The sequence below is a fragment of the Cervus elaphus genome, chromosome 10 (genome assembly GCF_910594005.1).
Source record: "Cervus elaphus chromosome 10, mCerEla1.1, whole genome shotgun sequence".
Taxonomy (NCBI): domain Eukaryota; kingdom Metazoa; phylum Chordata; class Mammalia; order Artiodactyla; family Cervidae; genus Cervus; species Cervus elaphus.
Genome location: NC_057824.1, coordinates 47,251,974 through 47,276,759, shown reverse-complemented (window position 1 = coordinate 47,276,759; position 24,786 = coordinate 47,251,974). Strand labels below are relative to the sequence as shown.

Here is a 24,786-nt window from a genome sequence, read left to right as displayed (position 1 = left end):
AACCCACTCCAGTATTCTTGCCTGAGAAATACCATGGACTGAAGAGCCTGGCGGGCTACAGTCTATGGCTTCGCCAAAGAGTCCGCCAGGACTTAGCGACTAAAACAACAAGGGACTCAACATTCACTGCCTCTTATCCTCACTTAGTGTATCATTACCCCATTTTGTAGAAGGGAAAACTGAGGCTGCGGGGGGTGGTGAATGACTTAGCCAAGTTATCAGGAGCACAGGGGCTCCTGGAGCCTGGACAAATTCAGAAAATTGTGCGAATTCAAGGGGTAAATGTGAAACAGCCTTGCAACCTGTAAACGCCTGGGGTGGGAGAGTCCGTGCCTGGGGGCGTGGTGACTGAAGGCCGAGAGAAGGGGAGCGGAGAGAGGCGGCCCTAGAGATCCAGACGGCGGAAGGATGATGGGTTGCCAGGAGATCCGCGGGTGCGGGAGGCGCGGCGCCACCGGGGTGGGAAGGGGTGCGGCCCGCCCCCTCCGCGCCCCACCCCCAGCCTCCACGCCGCGGCCCCTTTAAGAGCGGGCGGGGCGCCCTCTGGCGGCCGAGCGCCGCGCGCCGCCGGAGACCGAGCCCTAGCCGGATCCCGGAGCCGGAGCCGGAGCGGAGCGGAGCCGGGGCGGAGCGGGCCGAGCGGGCCGAGCCAGCAGCCGAGCTGGGGGCGCGGGCGGGCGGCATGTACCGGGCCCGGGCGGCGCGGGCGGGGCCGGAGCCCGGCAGCCCGGGGCGCTTTGGGATCCTCAGCACCGGGCAGCTCCGGGACCTGCTTCAGGATGAGCCCAAGCTGGACCGGATCGTGCGGCTCAGCAGGAAGGTAGCAAGGGGGGCGCGGGCGGGGGGCGCGGGGGACGGGCCGCGGCCTGTCGGACCTGCCGACCGACCGAAGGGCCGCGCTGGCCGGGTTGCGGGGCCGGCGGAGCCTGGCACGTACGAGTGGGCCCGGTGGAGCCGCCCCCGGGGGAGGGGGCGCCCGGAGGTGGCCTGGGGCGGGTGGGGCGCGCCGGAGACCCAGGGAGGCGCCCGTGCACCCCCGGGATGGCCGCGAGGCGTGTCCTACGGCGGATGCTCCAGGGAGGTGTGTTCCGGGGGGCGGCTGTGTTGTGGGGGGCCCTGGCTCGCACACCCACGTTCTGTAGGGCCAGAAAGGGGAGGCGCCTTCCACAGGGAGAACTAGGGGCCTGTTTGACACCTGGGGGGACCGTTGGGAGGGTGTCCGTATGCTGGGGGTGCCAAAGGGGGGCTTTGTGTTTTCCGTTGGGGAGGGGTACTGAAAGCTGAGGTGTGTGTTCCATAGGCCACCATGAGAGAAAGTTGTATATTTCACAGGAGATAGGCCCGGGCTGGTTGTCTGTGGGGGGCGGAAAGGGAAAGTGTACATTGGAGGGAGGCAGGCGGGAGGGCCATGTGCATCCTATAGGGGACAGATGGAGGGTAGTGCGTTCTCCAGGGGCAGGGAGGGGAGGCTTGGCCCGCCTAGTAACAGAAGGAAAAAGCCTTCTCCAGGGCCAGGAAAGAAAGGGGTCTGCTATCCGCAAGAGAAGGAGAGCTGGGAGCAGGTGCTAGGGGATCGGGGAGGAAAAGGGGGTGTGTATTCCTTGGGGTGTGGGGATTCCACTGGAGGGCAGAGGAGGGGTGCGAGGGGGGTGTGTGTGTGTGAGGGGGGGTGCCAGACAGGGACAGGGTGAACACCTCACTCTGGAGAGTCGGAGCAGGGGATGGGGAGTGTTTTCAGCACAAACACCTGAAGAGGAAGCAGACAAAGGCCTGGGATGAGGGGGAAGCTGCCCATGCATGGAAAATGGGACAGAGGAGGGAGGGGGGCTCCTCGGGGACCTGAGCAGACATATTAATTGAAAAATTAAAAATTAACTAACATTTGTAGAGACCTTCGTAGTTTTCCTCACTTCAGTCCCCCAACAACCCTATAAGGGAGACGTTTTTAGCTCACTTTGTGGACTAGGAAACCGAGGCAAAGTGGGGTCTGGGCTCTCCCAGCTCCTCCACCTGTTGGCTCGCCATCCTGAGGTTGGGGCGCCTTTGGCTTGGCCCGTGGGCACTGCCGCCTGGGTGGGGGGGTGGCGGCCGGCGGCCGTGGGGAGAGTCCCTGAATGGGCCTCTGGGCTCTTCCCCGCCGGCAGTTCCAAGGCCTGCAGCTGGAGCGCGAGGCATGCCTGGCTTCCAACTACGCGCTAGCCAAGGAGAATCTGGCGCTGCGTCCCCGCCTGGAGATGGGCCGCACTGCCCTGGCCATCAAGTACCAGGAGCTCCGGGAGGTGGCCGAGAGCTGTGCAGACAAGCTGCAGCGCCTGGGTGAGGGACGGCCGGGAGAACTGCCCCGGGAGCGGTGGGGGGGGGGGGGGGCTTCAGTGCCCAGCTCTGAAGGCTGGGGAACTTGGGCGCACCTCTTCTTCGGGCAAGTTTGCAGGGGTGCTACTCCTGGGCAATTCCCAAGTTGGGAAAGTGAGCGGTTGGTGAGTAGAGCTGAGTTGGAGAGGCCAGAATGGGGCCCTGGGAGAAGAGGGGACCCGCTGCCCAAGGGTCTGGGGTGCTCTGGGAGACAGAGCCCCTGCTTCCTCTTTTGCACTAGGATGGGGGGGGGGTGGGCACACAAACTGATGCCGCGGGGTGTTGTGCAGGTGAGGAAACTGAGGCTCCAGAGAGGGGAGGGAAAGCGTAGAGTCACACACACTGTCAGGGAGAGAGTCGGCAGCGGGCCCTGGGGCTCCGGCCTGTCTGTCCAGGGTGACAGGCCCTGAGGGCAGGGCTATTCACTGTGTCCCTCTGCGGCCCTCAGAGGAGAGCATGCACCGCTGGAGCCCCCACTGTGCGCTGGGCTGGCTGCAGGCTGAGCTGGAAGAAGCTGAGCAGGAGGCTGAGGTGAGAGGAGGGGGTGGCTGGGCCTGGGGACTCGGAGGGGGAGCTCAACCTATCATCGTCCCCTCCCCTTGATTCTTACATTGCAGGCGTGAGGGCCCCTCTTCCAGGAAGCCTGCCCTGAGTGCTGGCCCCCAGGAGGGCCTGCTGAATTTCTGTCCGCACTGGACACAGGCCCACTGTCCCCACCTGTGACTTTCCCCCAGCTTCCTGTGACTGTCTCCAGGCAGCTTAGGCTGGGGCCACAGAGGAGCTGGGGCAGTCGTCCCAGCATAGTGGGTGGGAGCAATGTGCTCAGTGTGTGGAGGGGTGGAGGCGGAGGGCCCTGGCCTGGAGGAGATGGACACCTGTCCACTTCAGGTGTGTCCCCATCTCTGGACCCACCTTGTCCCTGCCCCAGCAGGTCTGCTGATCGTGAGGAAATCAAGGCTTGAGAGGAGAGGACTTGGTCCACAGTCACTCAGCGAGGGGCAGGCGAGGCTAGAACTCAGCGCCCCATCCCTGACCGGGGTGGGGGCGGTGATCGGGAAGCATTCAGGATGGGGCCGAGAAGACCAGCCCTGAGCCTTCGGTCGTGGTCCTCCTAAACTGTCCCTTCCGCCCTGTCCCAGGAGCAGATGGAGCAGCTGCTGCTGGGAGAGCAGAGCCTGGAGGCCTTCCTGCCTGCCTTCCAGCGAGGCCGGGCCCTGGCCCACCTGAGGCGGACCCAGGCGGAGAAGCTGCAGGAGCTGCTGCGGCGCCGGGAGCGGTCGGGGCAGCCGGCCCCCACGGCTGCCGCAGAGCCCCCCAAGTCCTTCCCTGCTGCTGCAGTCCTGCCCACCGGGGCTGCCCGGGGGCCGCCGGCAGCGCCCCGGAGCCTGCCCCCCTTGGACTCCCGCCCAGTGCCCCCACTGAAGGGCTCCCCCGGGTGCCCCCTGGGCCCAGCCCCTCTGCTGAGCCCTCGGCCCTCGCAGCCAGAGCCCCCCCACCGGTAGGATCCAGGGTATGGCCCCCCCATGGGGGGCCCAGACAAACTTGATGCGTGGCTCCTCCTCCTCCCCCACTGCCTGGGTGGGGGGAGGGGCAGGCCCCTCCCCCTGGCCCTAGGCAGGCCCTGGCCCTGGAGGCTGAGCTGGGGAGGAGGGTCCACTGGGAGATGCCCAGAGAGAGGGCTGGGGGTGGGGTGGGCAGGGTCTGATGCCTCTGGCGCTGAGGAATCTCTGCCTTTTTTTTCTCCCCAGCTGGGGCCTCCCGGGTGATGGGCCAGCCCCAGTGCAAGAACTTGACTCATGGGGGCCTGGGAAGTTGCCCGCTTCCCTCAAGGGGCCCTGCCTAGGGGCCCTACCGCCCCTGCCCCTCCACTGGGCTCGCACAACGCCATGGCTGACCGGAGTGTTTTCCATCATGTCCTCAGCCTACCTTTCCCCCAGTGCTGGGGTCCACCACCTAGGAGCCGGGGGGTCAGGCCCCAGTGGCGGGGGCAGGGACACCATGGCTATGGGGCTACTACTACCTGCCCCGCTCAGGCTCCAGACCCTGGGGCGAGGTAGGCCAGGGGTTTCTGACCTGCAGGGGTGAGAGTGGGCCATCCCCGGAAAGACCATTCTGTATTTTTCTGTCCCGTCTCCTTAGAATGGAAGCTTTTTGAGGGCAGGTCCTTGTCTTTGTATGTTCTGTCCCCAGCCCCGCCTCCCAGGGGCCGTCAATAAATGTGATGATGAGGATGACAATGCTGCCCGACTCCTCTCTCACCCTTCACCCGGCCTCTCAGCTGCTGCAGCCTCATCTCAGCTCCTGAGCTGCCTACTCGTGAGAGGCCCTCCCTTCCTCTCTGCCCATCCAAAGCCCAGCTGTCCTTTAGGTCCAGCACTGCTTCTGCCTCTTTCATGAAACCTTCTCTGGTTACCAACCCCAGAGAGTCTTTTCTAACTCTTCACTTGCCAGCTCTCTGGACAGAAGCATACTCTGCCCCATCACAGTTCTCTAAGGGCCTTACCGGTCTCTTTTCCTGGGTGCCCTGTAGGCCCAATCAGGATGGCACCTGGGCTGTCAAATGCCCACCTCCACCGAGTGATGGAGAGGCTTCTATAAGGCTGAAGCTACCTGTCTCCAGCTTGGGTTAAACCCTAGGTGGCAGCTTGGCTGATGACGGTGGGACAAGCAGATGGGAGAGGAGGAACATGTCTTGGATCAGCTTAGGTCAAGTTTGATGAGATTAAGTTTGGCAGGAAGGTCCTCGCAGTGAGAGAAGTCAGAGTGCTGTAGAAGCTACTGTGACCTCGGTCATGTTAGTAGGGAAGTAACCATCTAGACCGAGGCAAGTGCTGGGTTGGCTCTACTTCTTGCTGAAGTTTTAAACTCTAAGGGAACCCCACAGCAGCGGCACCTCCGATAAAGGGAAAGTGTTAGTCGCCCAGTTGTGTCTGGTCTTTGCAATCCCGTGGACTGTAGCCCGAGAGGTATCTCTGTCCATGGGATTCTCCAGGCAAGAATACTGGAGTGGGTTGCCATGCCCTCCCCCAGTGAATCTTCCCGACCTAGGGATTGAACCCAGGTCTCCTGCCGCACAGACAGATTCTTTACTGTCTGAGCCACCAGGCAAGCCCACCTTTGGAGTAACAATAACGAGAAAAAAGGACTGGGACTGAGTCCCCTGCAGAACAGCTGAGGGATCCGTCTGACATACAGGGAGGTGATGGCTAGCCTTTTAGTCTGAAGGGCTGCTTCACATAGAGCCAGAGGTCAGAGTCAGGACCAGTGGGTGGAAACCACAGGGAGTCAGATTTTGAGGCTAGAATGAGGCTCTAGAATCACGGCTGCTACTAGAGGCAGGTGGTCCCCATTCCTCAAGCTGAGGAGCTCCTGAGTGACTGCCTGATGGGATCTTGTGTTTTAATAACTTTGTTTTGGGTTTTTTTTTTTTTGGTTACATGGTGCAGCTCAGGGAATCTTAGTCCATGACCATGGATTGAAACCAGGTGCCCAGCAATGGAAGTGTACAGTCCTAACCACTGGCCTGCCAGGGAATTCCTCTGATGGGATCTCTAGAAATGTAGGCAATAGTTAGAGGGACTGGCCCACTGAGCTTCTGACAGCCCCTCAAGTCCAGTCAGATCCCTCCCAGCAGGGCAGATCCCTCCAGTGCCCACTGGAGATCCTCCATCCCATGGTGGCCTCGGTTCCCCTGCTCCTCCCTGCTAGTGCCTGAGCTGCTGGAGGTGAGGGGTGCCAAGAGGACACCTAGTTCCTGCCTCAGACAACAGACAGAAGACCGAGCAGCCTCGGAAGAACATCTGCATTCTCAGCACGGCTTGGGGCAGGCTGAGCCCCTCTCACCCCGGCCTCCCGATCCTGGCCCGTGCTTCCAGGGTGTTTTCCCAGGTTTGTAACCACAGGAAGAAGAGCTAAGGATGGGGATGCCTGAGCCTCCCTCCACTATTGTGAGCTGGGCAGAGGCTCAGCCTCCCCTCCCCAGGGCAGGTAAGAGGAATGACCAGGCAAGGGTGGGACTAGGAAGGGAGAAGAGTGTTACCATGGGAACCAGGTGGGGGGCCTTCAAAAGGCCTTCCACACCCCTCCCCTTCCCCAAAGAGCTCAGTTTTAGAGAGCACAGGGAGTGACGCCCCTCAGGATTCAGCCCCAGCAAGAAAAAGACCAAAGACCTGAGGGAGGTGGGTACAGATGCTGCCAGAGTGGAGTGGACCTAGTTCTGGGCCACAGGAAAGGCTTAGAGTTGGATGGTTAATAAGCTTTATTAGCCTCTCTGCTTGAAGGAAAATGGAATGTTCTGGAAAGTTCCAGGCAGTCTGGGCTCTCCTGCCAGATCACTTCCGGAACTTTCTAGGTTCTGAGGTACCAGGGAATGTTCTTGGCTGTAATCCTCTGTGAGAGAGAATAAACTTGAGGGGCTACATCAAGGGGCCCATGAGAAAAGCTCTATTACAGACCACCAGTGCATTTACAAACCAAAACCCCCAAATCGCCCCAGTAACAAAACTCCCACCCCTTTTTGATAAACATAATGTGTTCCTGCCCCTCAGAAGTCTGTTATGTGCATCTCCTTGCTTGGAAATCACTAGCTTCTGTGTCCTTTCTTAAGCCTCCTTGCTTTGTCTTCCAAGTATGAAACACTGCATGTGACTTCGCATCTGTGCATGCGTGAATCAAGGCTCCCTGAGCTAAGCAGGCCTGAACCACAGTGAGCTCAAATCTTTACCCCTGAATTGTGTGGTCACTGCAAAGCCATGGCTAAGAAACTGCCCTTGACCTCCAAGGCTAGAGAGAATCCAGTGGTTTCAGAGAGACCAAGTTGGACTAGCTGAGGGTTTATCCCAATTTATTCAAGGATTTTACACGAAAGATCAAGTGCGGGAATGGCATTATTGTACCAAGGGACCTCTGGCTTTGTCTGGGACCTTGCCCCTGTGATAGGCCTCTCAAGAGATTCTTCTTGTTCCACGGAAAATAAGATTTACACTGCCTCCCAGTCAAAGTGTGAGCTCTTAGAACAACACAGGAGGTAATCTAGGGATCTGCGACCTCAAATGCCTGGAGGGGCCAGGAAGGTCACAGTGCCAAACAACTCCATTTCCACAAAGTACATCCTCCCCATTTTCCTGGAAATTTGAGACCCCTTTTGTCTGTCTGTTTTCCCTCTTTATAGACATGGGATACAGACAGATTTCTTTACTAAGAGCGAAATGGTGCAAGTGTGTGCATTATGGCTTCTGACACATCCCCTTTGCTGGTCAGAGTGCAGCAGCCTGGGGAGGAAGGACTTCTCTACAAGGCAGCCCTGACAGCTTTTCCCAGGCGGTCATGCAGATATGGGAGGAAGCTTAATGGTGGCATTTTCTCATTTTTTGGAGTGAAGTTAGAAATCTAGGTTTTTACGCAAAGTCTCCCAAGTTCTCAACGTTGGTAGGCCAGCCACAGCCAAACGCTATGTGCAGGTTGGCTGTGGCCTGTGAACCACAAATCTGGGTCAGTTCTTGGTTCTCCTGAAACAGGCCTTCTTTGGTCTAGTGGCAGCCCCTCCCAGGACCAAGAGTGTGAACGCTGAAGGGACAAAGGCAAAATGGGAGGGCTGACCTCTCTCAAGACTAGCCACCAGGCCCCAAGTTGAGACAGCCTTAAGAGACACTGGTGAGATGGCTGGATCCATCGTGATACTATAATCTTATGACCGATGGTGAAGGGGCGCTTCTGGGGGATGAGCGCGCTGAGCACCCTCGGCATACACAAGTGCATGATGTCCAGACTCAGGTCTTGCTATCATCCTAAAACTAACAGAGGGACCCTCAGCTGCTTTGCACAAACCCCATGGCTGCCAGGGCTCCAAGGCTGGCTGAGAGCCAGGCCACTGAAGGCAGGTAAGGCGGGCATTCCACAGTCCTGCTCAGAGGCAGGTGATAAGGTGACCACATCCATCACAGGGCGGAGAAGCCGATGCGGCAAAGGCCACAAGAGAACACTGGACTCCAGAGAGGGGACTGAAGTAACCCTGCCACTTACCGGCTTCCCTCCTCTCAGTCTCTCTTCACGGGATCTGATGACCTTCCAGGACGCCCAAAGGCCCGAGACAAGACCCCTCCTCCTCGCCATTTTCCCCAAAGTGGGTGTGGTGGCCACTCACTTGGGCTCCACCCTTGGTGTCTCAGCTTCGGGCTGTGGCTATAAGGGATGGAGACATATACATGGTCAGTGATGACCAACGGACAACTCGCTGGCCTAAGGTAGGCTATTCTTCATCTTGGCTCATGGTGGGACCATTACAGAAGGCAAGGTGCCCCCAGAGAAAGAAATGCCAGAACTTCAGAGGGAAGCAAGAAATCTTACTCCTTTAGCACTGGGATGTGTAAAGGATCTTTTCACCCAGCAATTAAAAAAAAAAAAAAAAAAGGACAAGGAGGGGAAAAGTTTGGCTCAGGAGGAATAAAGTCCTGATTAAGCCCAAAGGCCGTATCACAATTGCCTAGACATGCACACCTTTGATTCTGGTCTTCTCGTTCAGTCTCTCCATTTAGGATCTCTGCGTGCATCTCACTGGGCCTGGTACTGAATGACACCCCTTGCCCACCCCAATGAGCGCAGCCTGGAGCAAGCTGAACCCCTCTTGTCCCAGTCTCTCTTCCTCAGTTCAAACTTCTACTTTGTGACCAAAAGGAGAAAAGGGACTAAAGTTGACCACCTCTCAGGAACACAGGAGCAGCCCCTGAAAGACAGGGGCTAATGTCCATGGTCTGGTTCACTCTCCTCCAGAGGGCAGATAAGAAGCTGAGAATGGACAGATGCAGGGCGGGGGTGGGGGAAGAGAAATATTGTTAACAGGAACCAGCACTGGAGGGTCCTTCAGAAACCCTCCCACACACCTCCTTGCCCATGATGAGCCCAGACTGTTTCAGGGATAGTAGGGAGTGGTGTCTGAGTTCAGCTCTGGCCTAAAAAAACCCCAACAGGCAAGACGGCACTAGAGAGAATAGAGGGGGGGCCTAGTTCTAGGCCTAAGAAGAGGCTTAGAGTTGGATGGTTAATAAATTTTATTGACTGCCCTGTTTGGAGTTGCATGGAATGTTCCAGAGGTTTCACAGAGTCTGGACCCATCACCCCAAACCTTCTGGAATTTTCTAGCCATCTCCATGTTCTGGGGCGCCTAGGGAATATTTTCGTCTGTGATCTTCATCCACAGAAAACAAACTTGAGAGGTATATGTCAGAGTCAATGAGAAAGGCCCTGGACATCACAGACCATTAATGCACTTACAAACAAAACCCCAAAGAACCCCAACCCCATTTGATGCAAATTTGGATGAAATCTTGCCTCACAGACTGTTCTGTCCCAACTCTGGTTGAGAATTGCCAGTCTCTGTACCTTTCACTAAGCTTCACTTCCTGTTGTTTGTGCTTTGAAAAGAACAGACTTTCCCCACCTTGTTTTCCAAATATGAAACATAATAACATTAAATGTTCTTTTAAAAAGTACACATGCCCCTCCCTTCAAACCAAGGCTTGCTGAGCCCAGCAGGTCTGAACCAGAGACAGCATAAAGCCTTACCACTGAATCACATGGGGCACTGCAAAGCCATGCCAAAGAACTTGTCCCCAAACTCCAAAGCTAGAGAAAAGACCAAGTTGAACCAGCTATGGGTTTATCCCCAACTCATACAAGAATTGCACACAAAGACTGTGTGGAGGAATTAGTGTTAATATAGCAAAGCACCTCTGGCCTTGTTTGGAAGCTAGACTTAGGTCCTGACTCTTGTAGTAGGTCTCCTGCACAGATTTTCCTATCCTATGGCTTTCCCCTCAACAGTGCATACACACTTGAGTTCCTACCATTTCACAGCTAATCCACACCCTGTGTGCAGAGATTCAGGGTTAAGAGGGCTGGATTACAACAGCTCTAGCAAGTGATCACCCACTATTTAGCACCAGTTAGGAACAGAGGAGGGGAAAAAAAAGAGGGGAGGGGGACGGGGGCATAGGTTCGATCCCTGGTTGGGGAGCTAAGATCCTGCATGCCTGAGCTGTGCAGCCAAAAAGAAAAAGAAAAAAAGGCTTCGGTCAGTCAGCTCTGAATAAGGAAGTGCATTTCTACATGTCCCTCCTCTCCCTCAATAATCTTGTTTACTCAAACTCCCCCAGTTCCCGCAGCCTCAAGTAGCCATGTTTCAAGGACTTGGCTTGTGGGGCCTGCGATAAGCATTACCAGCAGAATGGGAGGCTGGGCCACTCTCAGGCGACTCTTACCTCCGCTTTTGTTGCTCTCCTTCTAGGAAGGGAGGAGCTGCACAGTTAGCAATGAGGCTGGCTGGTCAAGGGATGACCAGGTGCCAGGCACACTGTCCCAAGGATAAATCTGGCTCTACCGACATCAGTATTTTAATCACTGACCCTACTAGAACATGGATAATCAAGTATGACAGATCTCGAAAGAGCAAACAATTTGCTCCCCTGCCATCATGCCCACAGATGAATTTCTGCAAGATCATATATATTTGATAAGTATGGGCACAGGAAGGCTCATGACCTTGCTTTCTTTCCCTCTCCCAGAGGCCACCAACAGAAGGCGGAGTAGGATCTGACTACTCAAAATGGCCAAGTTCCCACGGATCACATCTTTACCCTACATCGGGTCTCACCTGTGGCTTGGGGAACTCACAGAAATGCAAGTTTCCTAAGACCCCAGATTTGTTTGTTTTGGCAGTCACAACTGGTCACATTGCACGTTTCAAGGTTACACAGGAGCCCCACGCTACACACAAGGGGCAGGGGCAGACGAGTCTCGCCCGCAGCTTTACAAGAAAGCCAGAGCAAATGTTCCGGAAGTTAACAACATCTGGAAGCAGGCACCCCAGGGCCTCCAGAAAACCCCTCACTCTCGGGCTTTCAAGACTCTTCATGAGGGGCATGTTTTCTCGAGCATCAAAAAGCCTCCTTTTCTGGAGCAGGGTGGGGATAGGGACGCGCAGGTCAATGGCTAAGCTGGCCAGGTGTGGAACAGAAGGGGGAGAGCAGTTCCTTCGGGCCCCAGCAGAGGTAGACAATGTGAGGCAAGGGGTTCAAGATGACACGCAAGGCCATTGTCCTGGGGGAGGGGGGCGGGAGGGTGTTGGCTGGGGGCTGCTCCCCTGCCCTCCACTCTGCGATTAAATACGAGAGCTCACGATGAGGAAAACGGTGAGCAGAACGAGAACGAAAGCCAAGTCTCGGGTCTCGTCCCAGCGTAAGCCCTTCTTGGCCCGGTCCTCCTGCATCTTGCGGAAGGCCTCCCGGCGCGCCCTCAGGCGCCGTTCGCGCTCCAGCTGCTCACCGTAGTGCGCCTGGTAGAAGGCGTCAAAGTCGAACATGGTGCGCTTGGCTCCCGGCGAGGCCGGACCGCGGCCGTGGGCCCGAGGGCCGGGCGGAGGAGTACGGGGCTTCTCGGGGTCTGCGGCGGGCGTCTTGGAAGGCCGGACGCCCGGACCGCGCAGGTCCTCGTCGCTCAGCAGGCCGCGGTCATACTTGCGACGCAAGGTGGTACTGCCCAGCACCACGTAAGCCTGGGAGATGCGCGTGAAGCGCTCGGCAGCCTCAGCGCTCCCCGAGTTGCGGTCCGGGTGGTAGAGGAAGCTCTGTCGGTAGTAAGCCGCCTTGATTTGTGCCTGCGTGGCCGTGGGGGAAACGCCGAGCAGATCATAGAGCGCCGTGCGCGAGTACGGGCCATCGCTCCGGGTGTAAGTCCTCACTTCTGGGCCCAGGCCCGATCTCGGGTTTTGTGGAACCCCCCGGGGCTGCCACAATCTCCACAGTAACAGTCGCGACCACCTCAGATCGCGCCGGGCTGCCATCTTGAGTGAATCTGGCGGGCGGTGCAAGATGAACTGGCCAATGGGAGACGTGCATTTTTCGCAGCCGGTCGGCCCTGTAGCCAATCGAGTAAAAGAGAAGGCGGGGAGAGGGGGTGGAGCATGCGTATTACGGGGCGGGCGCCCGGCTGATGACATAAAAACCGGGCTCCGGAGTTACTCGCACGAGTTCTGCTGTTGAGGCGTGGTGATGGCTTCTCGCGGGCGGAGACCTGAGCTCCGCGGGCCCCCGGAGCTGGTGAGGGCTGTGACCATCCTATCTCTGTTTTCTCTTAGGGCGTCCGCGTCTTGATATCTTATCAGACTCCCCTCATTTTTTTTCTCGTTCTTGCAGTATTACGACAAAAATGAAGCCCGGAAATACGTGCGCAAGTAAGGGAAGCCTGGATGTTTGTTGCAGGGTGTCGGGGATCTGGAACCGGCAAGTTGCCCTGAACGCGGAGGTTGCTTGGAAAGCACGCAGAATTTGGGGGTGGCGGAAGGGAGAGACTTGAGTTGATCCATTGTTGACACCGTCAAAGTAAACTCTTGAGTAAACCTCCAGATCTCTGGGTCTCGGCAATCTTAGTATCAGAATGAGAGTGATTATACCTCCTTGGTTTAAGGTGACAGCTTATTTTAAACATGTGAAGAATTAGATAGGACGCAGTGGTTATGTGTAAACCATCAGCGCTGTTTGTGTGTGTGTGGGGGGAAATAATATCCGTAGAATCTTTACTGTATGTCCCAGTTTACAGTATCTCAGTAGGTCTCGGGACTGCTGTTGGTAGAGTATCTGAATTTAAGAGAGCGTAGTTGTATGTGTTATTAATGAAGCTAGTTAATAGGTGAGGGCCAGGGCAAGTACTTCCAAACCTATTCTTTCTGTAAACAGTACTCTGTAAAAAAAGTTCTGCAGATACTAATAATCTGTTTTGTCTTTTTTGTTTTGATTAGAGTACTAGGGTAAGCAAAAATGATGTTTTGAGCATATTGGGTTAAATAAAGTATAATATTGAGTATATTGGGTTAGGTTAAGGATTACTACACTTAACTTTATGTAGTTTCTTTTTAAATGGGTCCTCAAGAATGTCCCGAGTGGTTTGTGTTATATTTCTCATGGAGAGCACTGTTATAATTTTTATTGTGCATTGTTGACCATTCTACATGGGAGTAGCTACAGTGGTTAATTCTCCTAGAAAACATATTTTTAAGTAAGAGAATGTCAGAGTTTGGTAGAGTTGAAAATACCCAATGATGGGTTATGAGGTAAGTGATTTGTTTCCTTTATAGTAGCCCTGCAGCTGGTACAGTTTAATCTGTGTCACAGCAGAGTAACATGTATTACATGGTCTTTGGGGGTCACTTTTAAATAGTCATAGTCCAGTTTCTTGGCTGGAAAAGAATACCTCAGGATGATTGTTTCCTTTGACTTTTCTTGGTCTGCGTGAGGTTTTAGCCCAGAACCCCTTTACCACTTTCTTGTGTTTCTGGCTTTTTAGCTCACGGATGATTGATGTCCAAACCAAGATGGCTGAGCGGGCGGTGGAGCTTCTTTGTGTGCCTGAGGATAAGCCCTGTTATGTGTTGGATATTGGGTGAGTTCCTGGGGCCCAGTTCAGACAGTCTAGGTGAGGGGATGTCCCTGCTCCTCACACTGTTGAGTCTGTTTGATTGTCTTCCAGCTGCGGCACTGGGTTGAGTGGCGATTACCTCTCAGACGAGGGGCACTACTGGGTGGGCATTGACATCAGCCCTGCCATGCTGGGTAAGTATGCCCTGTTCAGCACTGGGGTGGACGCCCTTCCATGAGTTTGGAGTGGTGATGCAGATTGTCCTGATTCCTCACCTACTCTTTTCCAATGTAGATGAGGCCTTGGACCGAGACACGCAGGGAGATGTGATTCTGGGGGACATGGGTCAGGGCATACCCTTCAAACCAGGCACCTTTGATGCTTGTATCAGGTAAGGGTCTCCATTTTCTGCTTTAAGTCCTGCAGGTCAGTGCTTCCCAAAGCAGAGTTGTACGGAACACATAAATATACACATTGCCCAGGATTTTCAGGTCTGTTGGATCAGAGCAAGGCCCCCCAAATATGTCTTTTTTGTGTTACAAAACTACTCCTGTGCTTAACTTGTCCTGCCAGGTTTGGGTACCATGGTGTCTACTTTTCTCTGCTTTGTATGTGTGACAAGGTGGGGGCTTCTAAACCTCTGGGAGCCATCTTGTGGGTCTCAGCAGCCATCTTGTGGGTCCTAGCAGCCATCTTGTGGGCCCCAGCAGCCATTTTGTTGACTTCTTTTCAAGGAGTGTTATAGTGGAGAGTGGCCCTCACTGCTCCAATCTTTTCAGTGGCTTAGGAGTCTTCTCCGAGGAGTCGGGGTCAGGCTTTGAATGTGTACATAGTACTTCGATAACATATTTTAGAACATTGGGCCCACAAGATGGCTTCTGGGACCCACAAGATAGCTCCCAGAGGCTCAACAGCCCCCACCCTGCCACACACAAGAAGCAGAGAAATTTATATACCCTGGTGCCTGAAGCTGGCAGGACAAATTAACCATAAGAGTAGTTTCGTATACAAAAAAGAGGTATTTAGGGGCCTTGTTTTAATTACTGTTAGAAATACAAAGTTTTTGGTCTTCTGTGGTAAGCTCTGTTGAGTATTTGGTTTAGTGTTTTGTTGCTGGGGTGGAAGTAGGGGCTAGGAGAGGATGTCAAAGTTGAATCATTATCTGGGAGGGCGAAGATCTCCTATGATAATAGATTGAGCTGTAGGGATACACAGAATCTGGATGAGGAGTACAAATCTGCATTTAAGTGTTTTTTTTTAGGGTAAGTGATTAACATATATGTGGAAACAAGATTGGAGGAGAAAAAACGTTTCAAAGATAGCAACTGTGTTTTAGTAATGATCAGGTGAGATGTTCTAAGCTGCAGAGAGTCAAAGACCAGCAATATGGTCTTGTGTGTTTCGGTACTAAGCAGTCATTTTTAGTTTGTTTTTAAAAAGGAGAAGGTGGTTTGCCCAGCATTTTTGTCTCAACATTTGTTACGTGTAAGAAATTGTACGATGTGCTTTAGAGTTCATGGAAATAAAAGTCCCTGTTTTTAAGACTCTCCATAGTTTTTTCGGTGCTATAAGATGTGGACCCCAGGGGATTTCCCTGGCAGTCCGGTGGTTTAGACTGTGCACTTCCACTGCAGGGGTTGCAGGTTTGTTCCATGGTCGGGGAACTAAGATCCCACATGATGTGCGGTGTGGCCAAAAAATAAAAGATGTGGACCAAGTTACTAAACATGAGCCCCAGGGTGAGGTGTGCATTAGGGAGTCAGGGGACCCACCACAGTTATGAAGAGAAATAAGAGCACAGGAAAACTTTGAGCAGGAGGAGCTGGGGCTGGGCCTTGAAGGCTGGAAGGGATTTGGAGAGCCAAAGGAGAGGGTTTCAGAGTGAAGGAGCAGTGTAAGCACAGGCATAGAAGTGGGTGGGAAAAAGGCATCTCTTTGATGTAGTGATGAATGAGAAATTCCCTGGAAGCTGAGATCGTGTGGGTTTGGTTCCTAGAAAGCTTTTTACTCCATCCTAAGAAGTTGGGTTTTTATTCAGTAGTTGATGGGGCACTGGTGAGTGATGAGACTTGGTCTGTGTTGCAGGAGTATTACTTAAGAGAGAAGATGCAAGAGAAGTTAGGTTGTTGAAGCAATCAAAGTGATAATAAATGCTGACCCAGGAGAGTGGTGAAGGAAGTAAAAGCTGGGAGAGGCAGTTGGGCACACCAACTGGGCTTGGCGTTCTATGTTATGTGTGTGCTCAGCAGTGAGGAGGGAAAAGAGGGCATATTAGTTGCTTGAGGTTTTACTTTTTTAAATATTTATTTGCAACAACAACAGCAACAAAAATAAATATTTATTTGCTGTGTTGGGTCTTAGTTGCAGCATGCAGGATATTTACCTATGACTCACAGGCTTAGTTGCCCCGTGGCGTATGGAATCTTAGTTCCTGGAACAGGGATTGAACCCACTTCCCTTGGACTGGCAGGCAGATTCTTAACCACTGGACCTCCAGGGAAGTCCCTGCTTGAGGTTTTAAATCTGGGGATTGTGGAGACCCCTAGCAGGTACAGTTGAAGGAAATGATTTAGGAGGAGAGTGAATGGCTCTGTGGAAGCTGGAAGCATATTTCTGTTGAATGGAGGAAGGGTATGAAGGGATAGGTGGCAGGGAGAGCCTTGACCTGCTGAGTGATGCTGAACCAAACTTGAGATGTGTGTGAAACAAGGTTGAGGACGTGTTTCTTTGGACTGGCGCAAGGAAACCTTTCACGCTCACCTTCTGGAGACCCTGTTTGGTTCAGTGTTGTGAGATAGTGACTCGAGGTGAACCTGCACGTGCCAACAGAGTTGTGAGCCAGGAGGGTTTCATCTGGAGATTGAGGAGTGTGGCATTGGTTGCGAAGAGGCAGGGGTGGGCCGTGCGTGTCGCTCCCTTTCCTGATGCGATCTCTTGCTCTTGCAGCATTTCTGCAGTGCAGTGGCTCTGTAATGCTAACAAGAAGTCTGATATTCCTGCCAAGCGCCTGTACCGCTTCTTCTCGTCCCTCTACTCTGTTCTGGTGAGTTACGAGATCTCCTCCCCGGCCCTCCGTCGTCCTGCAGGTAGTGTGATGAGGCGGAGGCACCCCGTGGGAAGGACACTGAGGATGGCGGGACCTTGTTGCGGCTACTTCTGTCCAAGTGGGCAGCCTTAAAAGAAGAAGGGGGTGGAGTGGGGAGCCGACACACCAGTGAAATGCAGAGACACTGATGACAGAATCTGAGACTGATCACAACTGCTGTATCTATGCTGCTGAATTTTAATCCCACATTGGCTTGGGGGCCTGGACTCCCCAGATCGAGGACAGGGATGGCCTATCGAGGCCACACAGAACACCTTCCAGAGCTCATATCCTCCCATCTCCCACCTTCCTTCCCCCTACCACGAGTGCTCAGAGAGGAGAGCAGGGTGGTTCTTTACTAGTGAGAGAGCCTTTATTGGCTTTATCTTTAGAAATGATGGCATTGATTTCCATTATTTACTAGGACTAGATGAGAGTGAGATTCTAAGTCCTAAAAATCTGATCTTTTTTTTTTTGGACCCAAGTGTTTTTCTTTTATCAAAAATTTGGCTGTGCTGGGTCTCAGTTGCAGCACCCAGGATCTTCGATCTTAGTTGCAGCATGTGGGATCTGTTAATAGTTTCCTGACCAGGGATGGACTCTGCGCCCCCTGCATTGGGAGCAGAGAGTCTTAGTCACTAGACCACTGGGGAGGTCCCAGATCCAGGTGTTTCTTGGTGCCCTTAAGTTACCTCCCCTCGCCCCTGACTTTTTTAGAGTGGGTTCCGGCAGATAGCTTACTAGACGTGTGCATTATGTAGTTTTTCCTCTGCTCAGACTCGGGGGTTAATCCTGAAGTTCTGAGGACCTTGGTGTTTGCTTTTCCCTCTTCTGAAATGCTCTCCCTTCAGATATTTCAATAGCCAACTCCATACTACAGTCAGGTCTCTACTCCAGCGCCCCTTAGAGAGGGGCCTTCCTTGAAAACCAAAAGTAAACTGGATAGTTTCTGTCACTTATTATCCCTTGTTCTAAGTTATTTTTCTTTTTGGCACTTAATCTGTAAATTAGCTGCCTTGCCGACTAAAATGTCAGCTGCAGACATTGGTTACTGTCTCTTGTTCATGGCACTTCCCCACCCCCAAGAACAGTATACCCTGCACACAGTGGGAACTCAACAAATATTTCGTGAAGAAGAAAAGGGGAAGCGTATGGATCTGGGCCCCATGGATTATTTGAGAGACAGCCACGTTTCTGTTGCAGGTTCGTGGAGGCCGAGCTGTCCTCCAATTGTACCCCGAGAACTCAGAGCAGGTAAGCCCCTTGGCTAGTGGGGTGCATGGAGGTAGGGGGAGCCCAGAACAGGTAAACTGTTCTGTTTCTCACTCTCCTGTCCTCCTATCGGGGAGTGACAGGACAAGCCACCTTAGGCTGCTTGGTGGGAAGGGAGGAGCTGAGAGTGGTCCTCCTTGCTGGCGCATCTTATGGCCTAAGTCCTAAGGAGGGAGGGGTACCTGAGGCAGGTGAGGGATGGGGTGTTTGTCTTCTCTTGACAGACAAACCCTTTGGTATTACTGATTTCCATAACTGAAGAAATAAATGGGGGTCGGGGAGAGGACGTTAACAGTTGTCTGCTGTGGAGGGTGATGCATGAGCAGAGAGGGGGTCGGAGGTAACAACTCCGATGGACAAGTATCGAGCTGTCCCTGACCAGTAACATGAATGAGTCTGGCGCTCAGTTGGTGGCCATTCATTTCCTGAGATTCAAGTGGGGAGGTGGGTCCCTGGGCTAGAAGGAATGATGGGGGGAGTAGGTGGTTCTGTGATCCCCGAGGGAGGTGTTTGCCGTGGCTAGCTCCAGCCTGCACTTTTCCTGCGTGGTTTTCGGGGACTTGGAGTTGGAAACAGTCAATAAAGACCTTTAGTTCTCCCAGGCGAGGTCTGTCCTGGGACCAGACGAGGGCCCAGGGGATGAGCAGGAAGCCGCTGTTAACCGCACTGCCCTGCCTGACTCCCTGCCGTTCTCTCCCCAGTTGGAGCTGATCACCACCCAGGCCACCAGGGCCGGCTTCACTGGCGGTGTGGTGGTAGACTACCCCAACAGCGCGAAAGCCAAGAAGTGAGTACTGGCGGTCAGGGCCCGCCTGTGCAGCAGGAGACAGGGTGCGGGGTGGCCCTCACAGACCAGTGACCAGAGCAGTGCTGGGATGGGTCACTGGGGCCCGGGTGTGTTTGTTTGCATCTGTTCGTGGCGGGGTAGGGTGAGGATTTCACTTGTCCCTTAAGGCTTTCTGAGCCCAGCCCTCACTCTTTGTTTTCTCATTTCAGGTTCTACCTGTGTTTGTTTTCTGGACCTTCGACCTCTATACCAGAGGTGAGGGCCCTTGGTTTGTAGGCCCATCTGTCTTGGGTTCCCTTCCTGTGGGGTTGGGCCATGGGCCTGCTGGAAGGACTCACAGGCCTGGGTACCAGGCCTTCTGGGAGGGCGGGGGGTTTGAAAGTGCTCCAGGTGACCAGAAAGCACTTTGGTTTCTGCAGGGCCTGAGCGAAGATACCGAGGAGGAGAAGCCCGCCGAGTCCACGTTCACAGCTAAGAGGTGAGACGCTCTCAGTCAGCGCTGACTCGGGCAGATGGTTGCCGTCCCCAGGTTCAGGCGGCAAGACTCTTCCGTGTCTCTGCTTCCACCAAGTCTCTCAGGGTCTGATGTGGCAGTGACAGCAAGGCGGAGAGGAGACTGGGGAACCCTCTGGGACGCTGTGTGCCCCTACTTCTGGCTGCGAGAGTGGAGCCCTGCTGGACGTCCGTGGGCAGCCCGCTCCGTCCGCCCATCCTTTTGCTGCCCCCAGCAGCTGGCCCCCTCCTCCCCAGGCTGCCTCTGTCCCCTGGATCCCAGACCCCCTCCCTGTGGCCCCTGTGGCTCCCTGTCCCCCTGCACCCTCATCTTTACCCTCTCGAGTCATGGCTCTCAGCACGCAGCAGTGCTGCGCAGTTTATCCTGACTTTAAAAAAGATCCTCCCTTATCCCTGTAACAGCTCCTGACTACCACTCTGTTTATCCACCCCTGCTTATTGGCTTCTGGTTATGGCAGAACTCCTCGCTCTGGCTCCCCTGCCTTTCTCAGTCCTCTCCTCTGGCTCCGGCTTGTCTCATCACAAATTGCTCTTGCCGCCACCAGCCTGTCTTAGCAAACCCATGAGCCTTTTTTCCTTCTCCATCTTCATTGTAACTTGCTTGGTAAGTAGGAGCTAAGGCAGCCGATTGCTCCCTTAACACTTTCTTCACTTGGCTTCCTACCTCCCTCCCTGGCTGGCCCTTCTCCATTCACTCTGCAGCTCCGCCTGGACCCCTTTTCTCTCTGTGCTGCTGCATGAAACACCAGCTCCAGGTTGAGAACATCCAGGTATATAGCACTGGTCTCAATCCCACCTCTGGTTTCCAAACCACTTCCCCTCCTGAGTGTCCAGACCTGGACTTCCCACAGGTGTCCAGAGCAAAATAGAGCCCTTGGTTTCACCCCCAAACTTCCTTCCTCCATCCTTCCTGTTGTCTACCCTTCCTGTCTCCCTTACATCTCACATCCAGTCAGACCACTCCTTTTCCTCACACCTATGTGGTCTTCATCCCCACTGCCCGGGTTTCTGAAAGCTGCTTCGCTGGTCTCCCTGCTTGACTTTGCATCTGAGTTCCCTGGCTGTGCAGCCAGACAGATCCTTCTCTCTTGCTCTTTAAAAGTGTACATCGTATCTTGCGATTTTCCTCTTCACTAACTTCAGTTGAGTTCTCCTTACTTTTACTTTCTCTAACGCTGTTCACAGCTCTGAATCAGAAATACTTGTTTATGTGGCATTATTTCTACCCCCAACTACAGTGGAAACTTGGTGGGGACTTGTATACATGATACCAGAAGAATGTCTTGTTAGCAAAAGGTGTTCAGTATTTGTTGAAGGAGCAAATGATTATAAGAGAGTAAAGGAGGAGGTTAGTTCTTTATTCCGATTAGAGTGAAAGGTCTTCAAACTTGAAGACATTGAAGAGGAAAAACGGGCAGAGAAAGGATGAGTTAGGAAGGCCCAGGGATGGTGAAAAATCATGAGTCCAGTCCTCGTGTCTACCATGCATTGATGCCCCCTGACCCTTTGGTCCTCCAGGGTCATCTCCCTGAGCTTCCTCTGCCCATTCCCCGTGGGGACTTGGGGGGCACTCTCCTCGCCGTTTCTCCTCCAAGGTGCCCATCACTTGCTCCCAGCAAGTGATCCCATCTCCTGCTTCACAGGGAAATTCAAGTGGTTTAACTCCCTCCGTCCACCTTAGGCTCCCTCTTGTCCTCACAACAGTGTCTACAGACAACATGTCCTAGCTATAAACTTAGGTAAGTTGTGGGACCTCAGCAGCCGTTTCTCATCTCATTTAAAAATCTGGCAAGGGGGACTGTGCCCCCCCTCAGGCAGTGTGTTGAGGAGTCGAGAGCATGTCTGTGCAGGACTCGGAGCAGTGCCTGGCTCGGACCCTGTCTCCCTACAGACTCTTCCTCTTGAAATCCTCTGATCTGGGGAGGGTGGGGAGGAGGCTGTGGGCTGACGGGGCTTCTCCTGGTGGTGTCACTTTGGTCTGATCACATTCGAGCCTCTTACGAATATTGTTTGGGCCAAAAAGTTCATTGAGGTTTTTCCGTAACATCTTGCAGAAGTGAACATTTTGGCCAATCCAATAAATAGATAAATTAAGAAAAAGTTTTTTAACGCTTTATCAAACTCATCTCTAATTTCCTCCCCCCACCCCATCAACTTTGCTTGACTGATGTATTCCTCACCTCTCACCACCTGGCCTCCACCCTGCCACTCGTCACCTGCACGCTCCGTAGGTGCCTCTGGCCTCTGCGCTGTGGACACCTCTCACCTCTTCCTGTGGTCTGCACCACTCGCTGTCTTCGCTGCTCCTGCGGCTCTCCTGATGACTCTTTTGCCATCACCCCTCCTGCAGCTCACATCTTGCCCCCGTTCACTGTGCTACCCCAGAGCTTGTCCTTGCGGATTTCTGGGGTTTAGTCCTGCGTCTTTAGCTGCTTCCTGCTTTGCATCTGGTACATTGGACTCCTGCCCCCCTCATTGTGAGCCTGTTAACTTCCTTCTGTGAACTGCTGTCTCGCTACAGCCTGAAGCCTAGAATATGTGTCATTCCTTTGGGCAAAGGCCTCATTGCTTCCTGGAGAGAGGGCACGCTCCTTGCTGGTGTTCACAGCTCCATGAACTGGTCCAGCCAAGTGGGAATCAGAGTTGTGTTTTTTTTTTTATCTGACTTTTATTACTGGGTTAGAACGGATGAGGTGTAGCAGCAAGAAGGATGTGTCACGCAGTCTGGCTTGGAGGACACTTCAAGGATGACTGGATCCTCAGCAGACAATCAGATTCTCCCTTGGACCCTCCCCTTCTTACACCCATGACTCCAGACACCGAGACTCTTCTACTCTCTAACCTTTCCCTTCAGTCCTTTCCCAGAGCCTCACTTTCACGTCTCACTTCCTGTCTGGACCCTGCCCCACCTTCTGCATGAAGAAATACTAATACCAGCTTAACCTCAGTGGCGCGCTCATTTCCCCCACTTCCTCAGCTGCTCCTGGCCTCTGTGCGCTTGGCCAGGTGCGGGTGGTTGCTGCCCCAGCCCAGCCCTGGATTCTTCACGGGCAGAGCTGGTTCATAGCCACTGTAGAACATCCACAGGCTGGGCCCACCCAGGTACCTCAGGCAGGCAGCCTCCGTGGTGTGTCATTGCTGAAAACAGTTTGATTCCGGCTGCCAGGTGGGGAATGTGCTCTGAGGACCCGGACTCTGCCCTTTCTCAGGGCTTCTCTCCCACGGAGCTGAAGAGAAAAGTTCTCCTCAGCTGGGACTGGAGCCCAAGATGAAGTCTTGAGGGTTGTTTTCGGGGCTGCCGTGAGCTGGGCAGCCGTGTTTTCCTACCTCAGACATTCATAGTTGCTGGAAGCCCTAGCTTGCTCTGAACCAAGAGCCTCCAGTTCTCCTCGGATAGGCTGTGGTTTTAAAATTTTTTTGATTTTTGGCTGCACTGGGTCCTGCTGGGTCTCCTTGCTGCACAGGCTTTCTCTTGTTGCAGCGAGCAGGAGGCTACCCTCGAGTACTGGTGCGAAGGCCTCTCATTGTGGTAGTTCCTCTTGTTGTGTAGTGTTGGTTCTAGAGTGCGGCCTCAGTAGTTGTGGCACCATGGCATGTGGGATCTTCCTAGACCAGGGATTGAACTTGTGTGCATGACCAGGCTGATTTTTAACAACTGGATCACCAGGGAAGCCTTGGGGTCTTTTTTTTTTAAATTACTTTTATTTTTGGCCATACTGCACAACATGTGGAATCTTGGTTCCCTGACCGTGGGGATCGAACCGACGTCCCCTGCAATGGAAGTGAGGATTCTTAACCTCTGGACCGCCAGGAGAGTCCCTCCTTGGTTAGGCTCTTGTGAGCTGATCCTGGCCCCAAAGTAACTTGGCCCCTGCCTGCCCCGTAGGCACTGGTGTGTAGGCCTAACACACGGTTCCCAGTCTGGAGGATATCCGCGAATGAGGGGGACCCTCGCCTCCTGCTGAGCAGCTGCTCTGGCCCCAGCAGGTGTCACCAGGAAGGCACTGTCAAGAATGGGGACCGCAGAGGCCGCCTGCCTGGGGGGAGACTAGCCACGTTTCTCTGCCCGGCTTCACCCAGGTGCCAGCTAGGCTGCCCCGTCCCCTTATTGACAGCTATGTTCCCCCACAGGATCCCGTACAGGATAGCAAGACGGGGGGTGGTGAGGAAGAGCCGAGAATGGGTCCTGGAGAAGAAGGCACGCCGCCGTCGGCAGGGCAAGTGAGTGCTGGGGGTGCGGATTGTGGGCTGGGGGTGGGGCTTGGCCACCCAGGGCCTGGGGCTCTCTTGCCTCCAGGGTCCCAGGGGTTCATAGTTCATTTTCCTGAGCCTGTTCTGTTCTTCCCGCCCCTGTTATTTCTTGGCACAGGGAGGTCCGCCCTGACACCCAGTACACCGGCCGCAAGCGCAAGCCCCGCTTCTGAGCAGGTGACCGCGTCCACTGGGACCCCCCAGAAACCACACGGGCAGAAGCTGTGCAATCCAGCCCAGGCGCTTGCCTCTGCAGACTTCTCTATATTGAAGTGCCTACTTCAGCCGATGACAAAAAGTGTTTTTCTTAGAAAAAGTTTTAGAAAAAGTTCGAAAAAGTTTTAATGTTCTAAAAGCATTTTCTTCACTAAAAAAGAAAAAAAAAATTTTAAGAGCTTACTTTGTTCTGAAAGCAATAAACCACTTTCTGTGGAACCTTGGCTCTGGCATTTTTCCCTCCCTGACAAATTTCAGAAGTTCTTCTGTTGGGGGTGGGGCTTTATTCCCAGGTGTGAGTTAGGTTTAAAGAACTTTTGAAAGCTTTCTTCTAACCTAGAAGGAATGAGGTAGATTCCTTTTAACTTTGGAGTGTTCATATGTTAACTTTGGTAAGACTATTTTGTTTTATATCAACAGGCAAAGTTGGGAAGCAAGGGCAGGATGACATGTATCCATGGTACCCGTGGGCCTGAGGCCACTGCCCAGTCTCTGGTTTCCCTGTGGTCCGAAGGCATCATCCAGCCCAGTGGCCTGGGCTGACCTTTGACCCTGGCTGCTGCCTCAGGTGTTGACTGGCTGGTGCTGGGCTCTCTTGCGGGTCTGTCTGCTCTCCAGTCACTGGTGGTCAGAAGGGCAGGTTCTGCTGTGGGGTTGGGTGGGGACTGTCTAGGGGGCTGATGAGAGGAAGCAGCGGTGGTTTGTGATTTCTGGGAAAGTGTGAAGAGGGGGTCAGTCTGGGCCCACAGTACAGAACAGGCATTAGGCTGGATCTGAGAGGTTCAAGCTGCATTGGGGGGCCCAGTGAGAAGGCCTGGAAGTTGCAGGCGGAGGGAGGTGGCTGGGATCCTTGGCCTCATGAGCCCTGTGGTGTCACTCACGTTCACCCCCGAGGCCATGACGC

General features: G+C 53.9%; 3 protein-coding genes and 1 non-coding gene across 4 annotated transcripts; 3 read left to right on the top strand and 1 right to left on the bottom strand.

Moving 5' to 3' along the window:
* The first annotated feature begins 529 nt into the window (after positions 1–529).
* VPS37D (VPS37D subunit of ESCRT-I) lies at positions 530–4,586 on the top strand. The gene is made up of 4 exons (XM_043914979.1): positions 530–820; positions 2,145–2,316; positions 2,801–2,883; positions 3,492–4,586. Exons 1-4 carry the CDS (start codon positions 683–685, stop codon positions 3,852–3,854), a joined length of 756 nt encoding a protein of 251 aa, XP_043770914.1. The 5' UTR covers positions 530–682; the 3' UTR covers positions 3,855–4,586.
* Positions 4,587–9,380: 4,794 nt separating this feature from the next.
* On the bottom strand, positions 9,381–12,202 carry DNAJC30 (DnaJ heat shock protein family (Hsp40) member C30). Its single transcript, XM_043914978.1, has one exon. It carries the CDS (start codon positions 12,185–12,187, stop codon positions 11,507–11,509), a length of 681 nt encoding a protein of 226 aa, XP_043770913.1. The 5' UTR covers positions 12,188–12,202; the 3' UTR covers positions 9,381–11,506.
* Positions 12,203–12,323: 121 nt separating this feature from the next.
* Positions 12,324–24,101, top strand: BUD23 (BUD23 rRNA methyltransferase and ribosome maturation factor). Its single transcript, XM_043914977.1, has 12 exons — positions 12,324–12,443; positions 12,540–12,577; positions 13,687–13,782; positions 13,870–13,952; positions 14,053–14,149; positions 16,705–16,801; positions 18,047–18,097; positions 18,817–18,902; positions 19,112–19,157; positions 19,322–19,380; positions 23,547–23,636; positions 23,785–24,101. Exons 1-12 carry the CDS (start codon positions 12,396–12,398, stop codon positions 23,837–23,839), a joined length of 846 nt encoding a protein of 281 aa, XP_043770912.1. The 5' UTR covers positions 12,324–12,395; the 3' UTR covers positions 23,840–24,101.
* Positions 22,625–22,753, top strand: LOC122702362. Its single transcript, XR_006343230.1, has one exon.
* Positions 24,102–24,786: the final 685 nt, after the last annotated feature.

What these genes read in the sequence shown, in the direction of transcription:
- BUD23 (XM_043914977.1), top strand. Translation starts at nt 12,396, where the DNA reads ATGGCTTCTCGCGGGCGGAGACCTGAGCTCCGCGGGCCCCCGGAGCTG. An exon ending in TCCGCGGGCCCCCGGAGCTG is followed by an intron (nt 12,444 to 12,539) that starts GTGAGGGCTGTG and finishes TCGTTCTTGCAG; the next exon opens with TATTACGACAAAAATGAAGC. An exon ending in TCCACGTTCACAGCTAAGAG is followed by an intron (nt 19,381 to 23,546) that starts GTGAGACGCTCT and finishes GTTCCCCCACAG; the next exon opens with GATCCCGTACAGGATAGCAA.
- DNAJC30 (XM_043914978.1), bottom strand. Translation starts at nt 12,187, where the DNA reads ATGGCAGCCCGGCGCGATCTGAGGTGGTCGCGACTGTTACTGTGGAGA.
- VPS37D (XM_043914979.1), top strand. Translation starts at nt 683, where the DNA reads ATGTACCGGGCCCGGGCGGCGCGGGCGGGGCCGGAGCCCGGCAGCCCG. An exon ending in TCGTGCGGCTCAGCAGGAAG is followed by an intron (nt 821 to 2,144) that starts GTAGCAAGGGGG and finishes CCCCGCCGGCAG; the next exon opens with TTCCAAGGCCTGCAGCTGGA. An exon ending in AAGCTGAGCAGGAGGCTGAG is followed by an intron (nt 2,884 to 3,491) that starts GTGAGAGGAGGG and finishes GCCCTGTCCCAG; the next exon opens with GAGCAGATGGAGCAGCTGCT.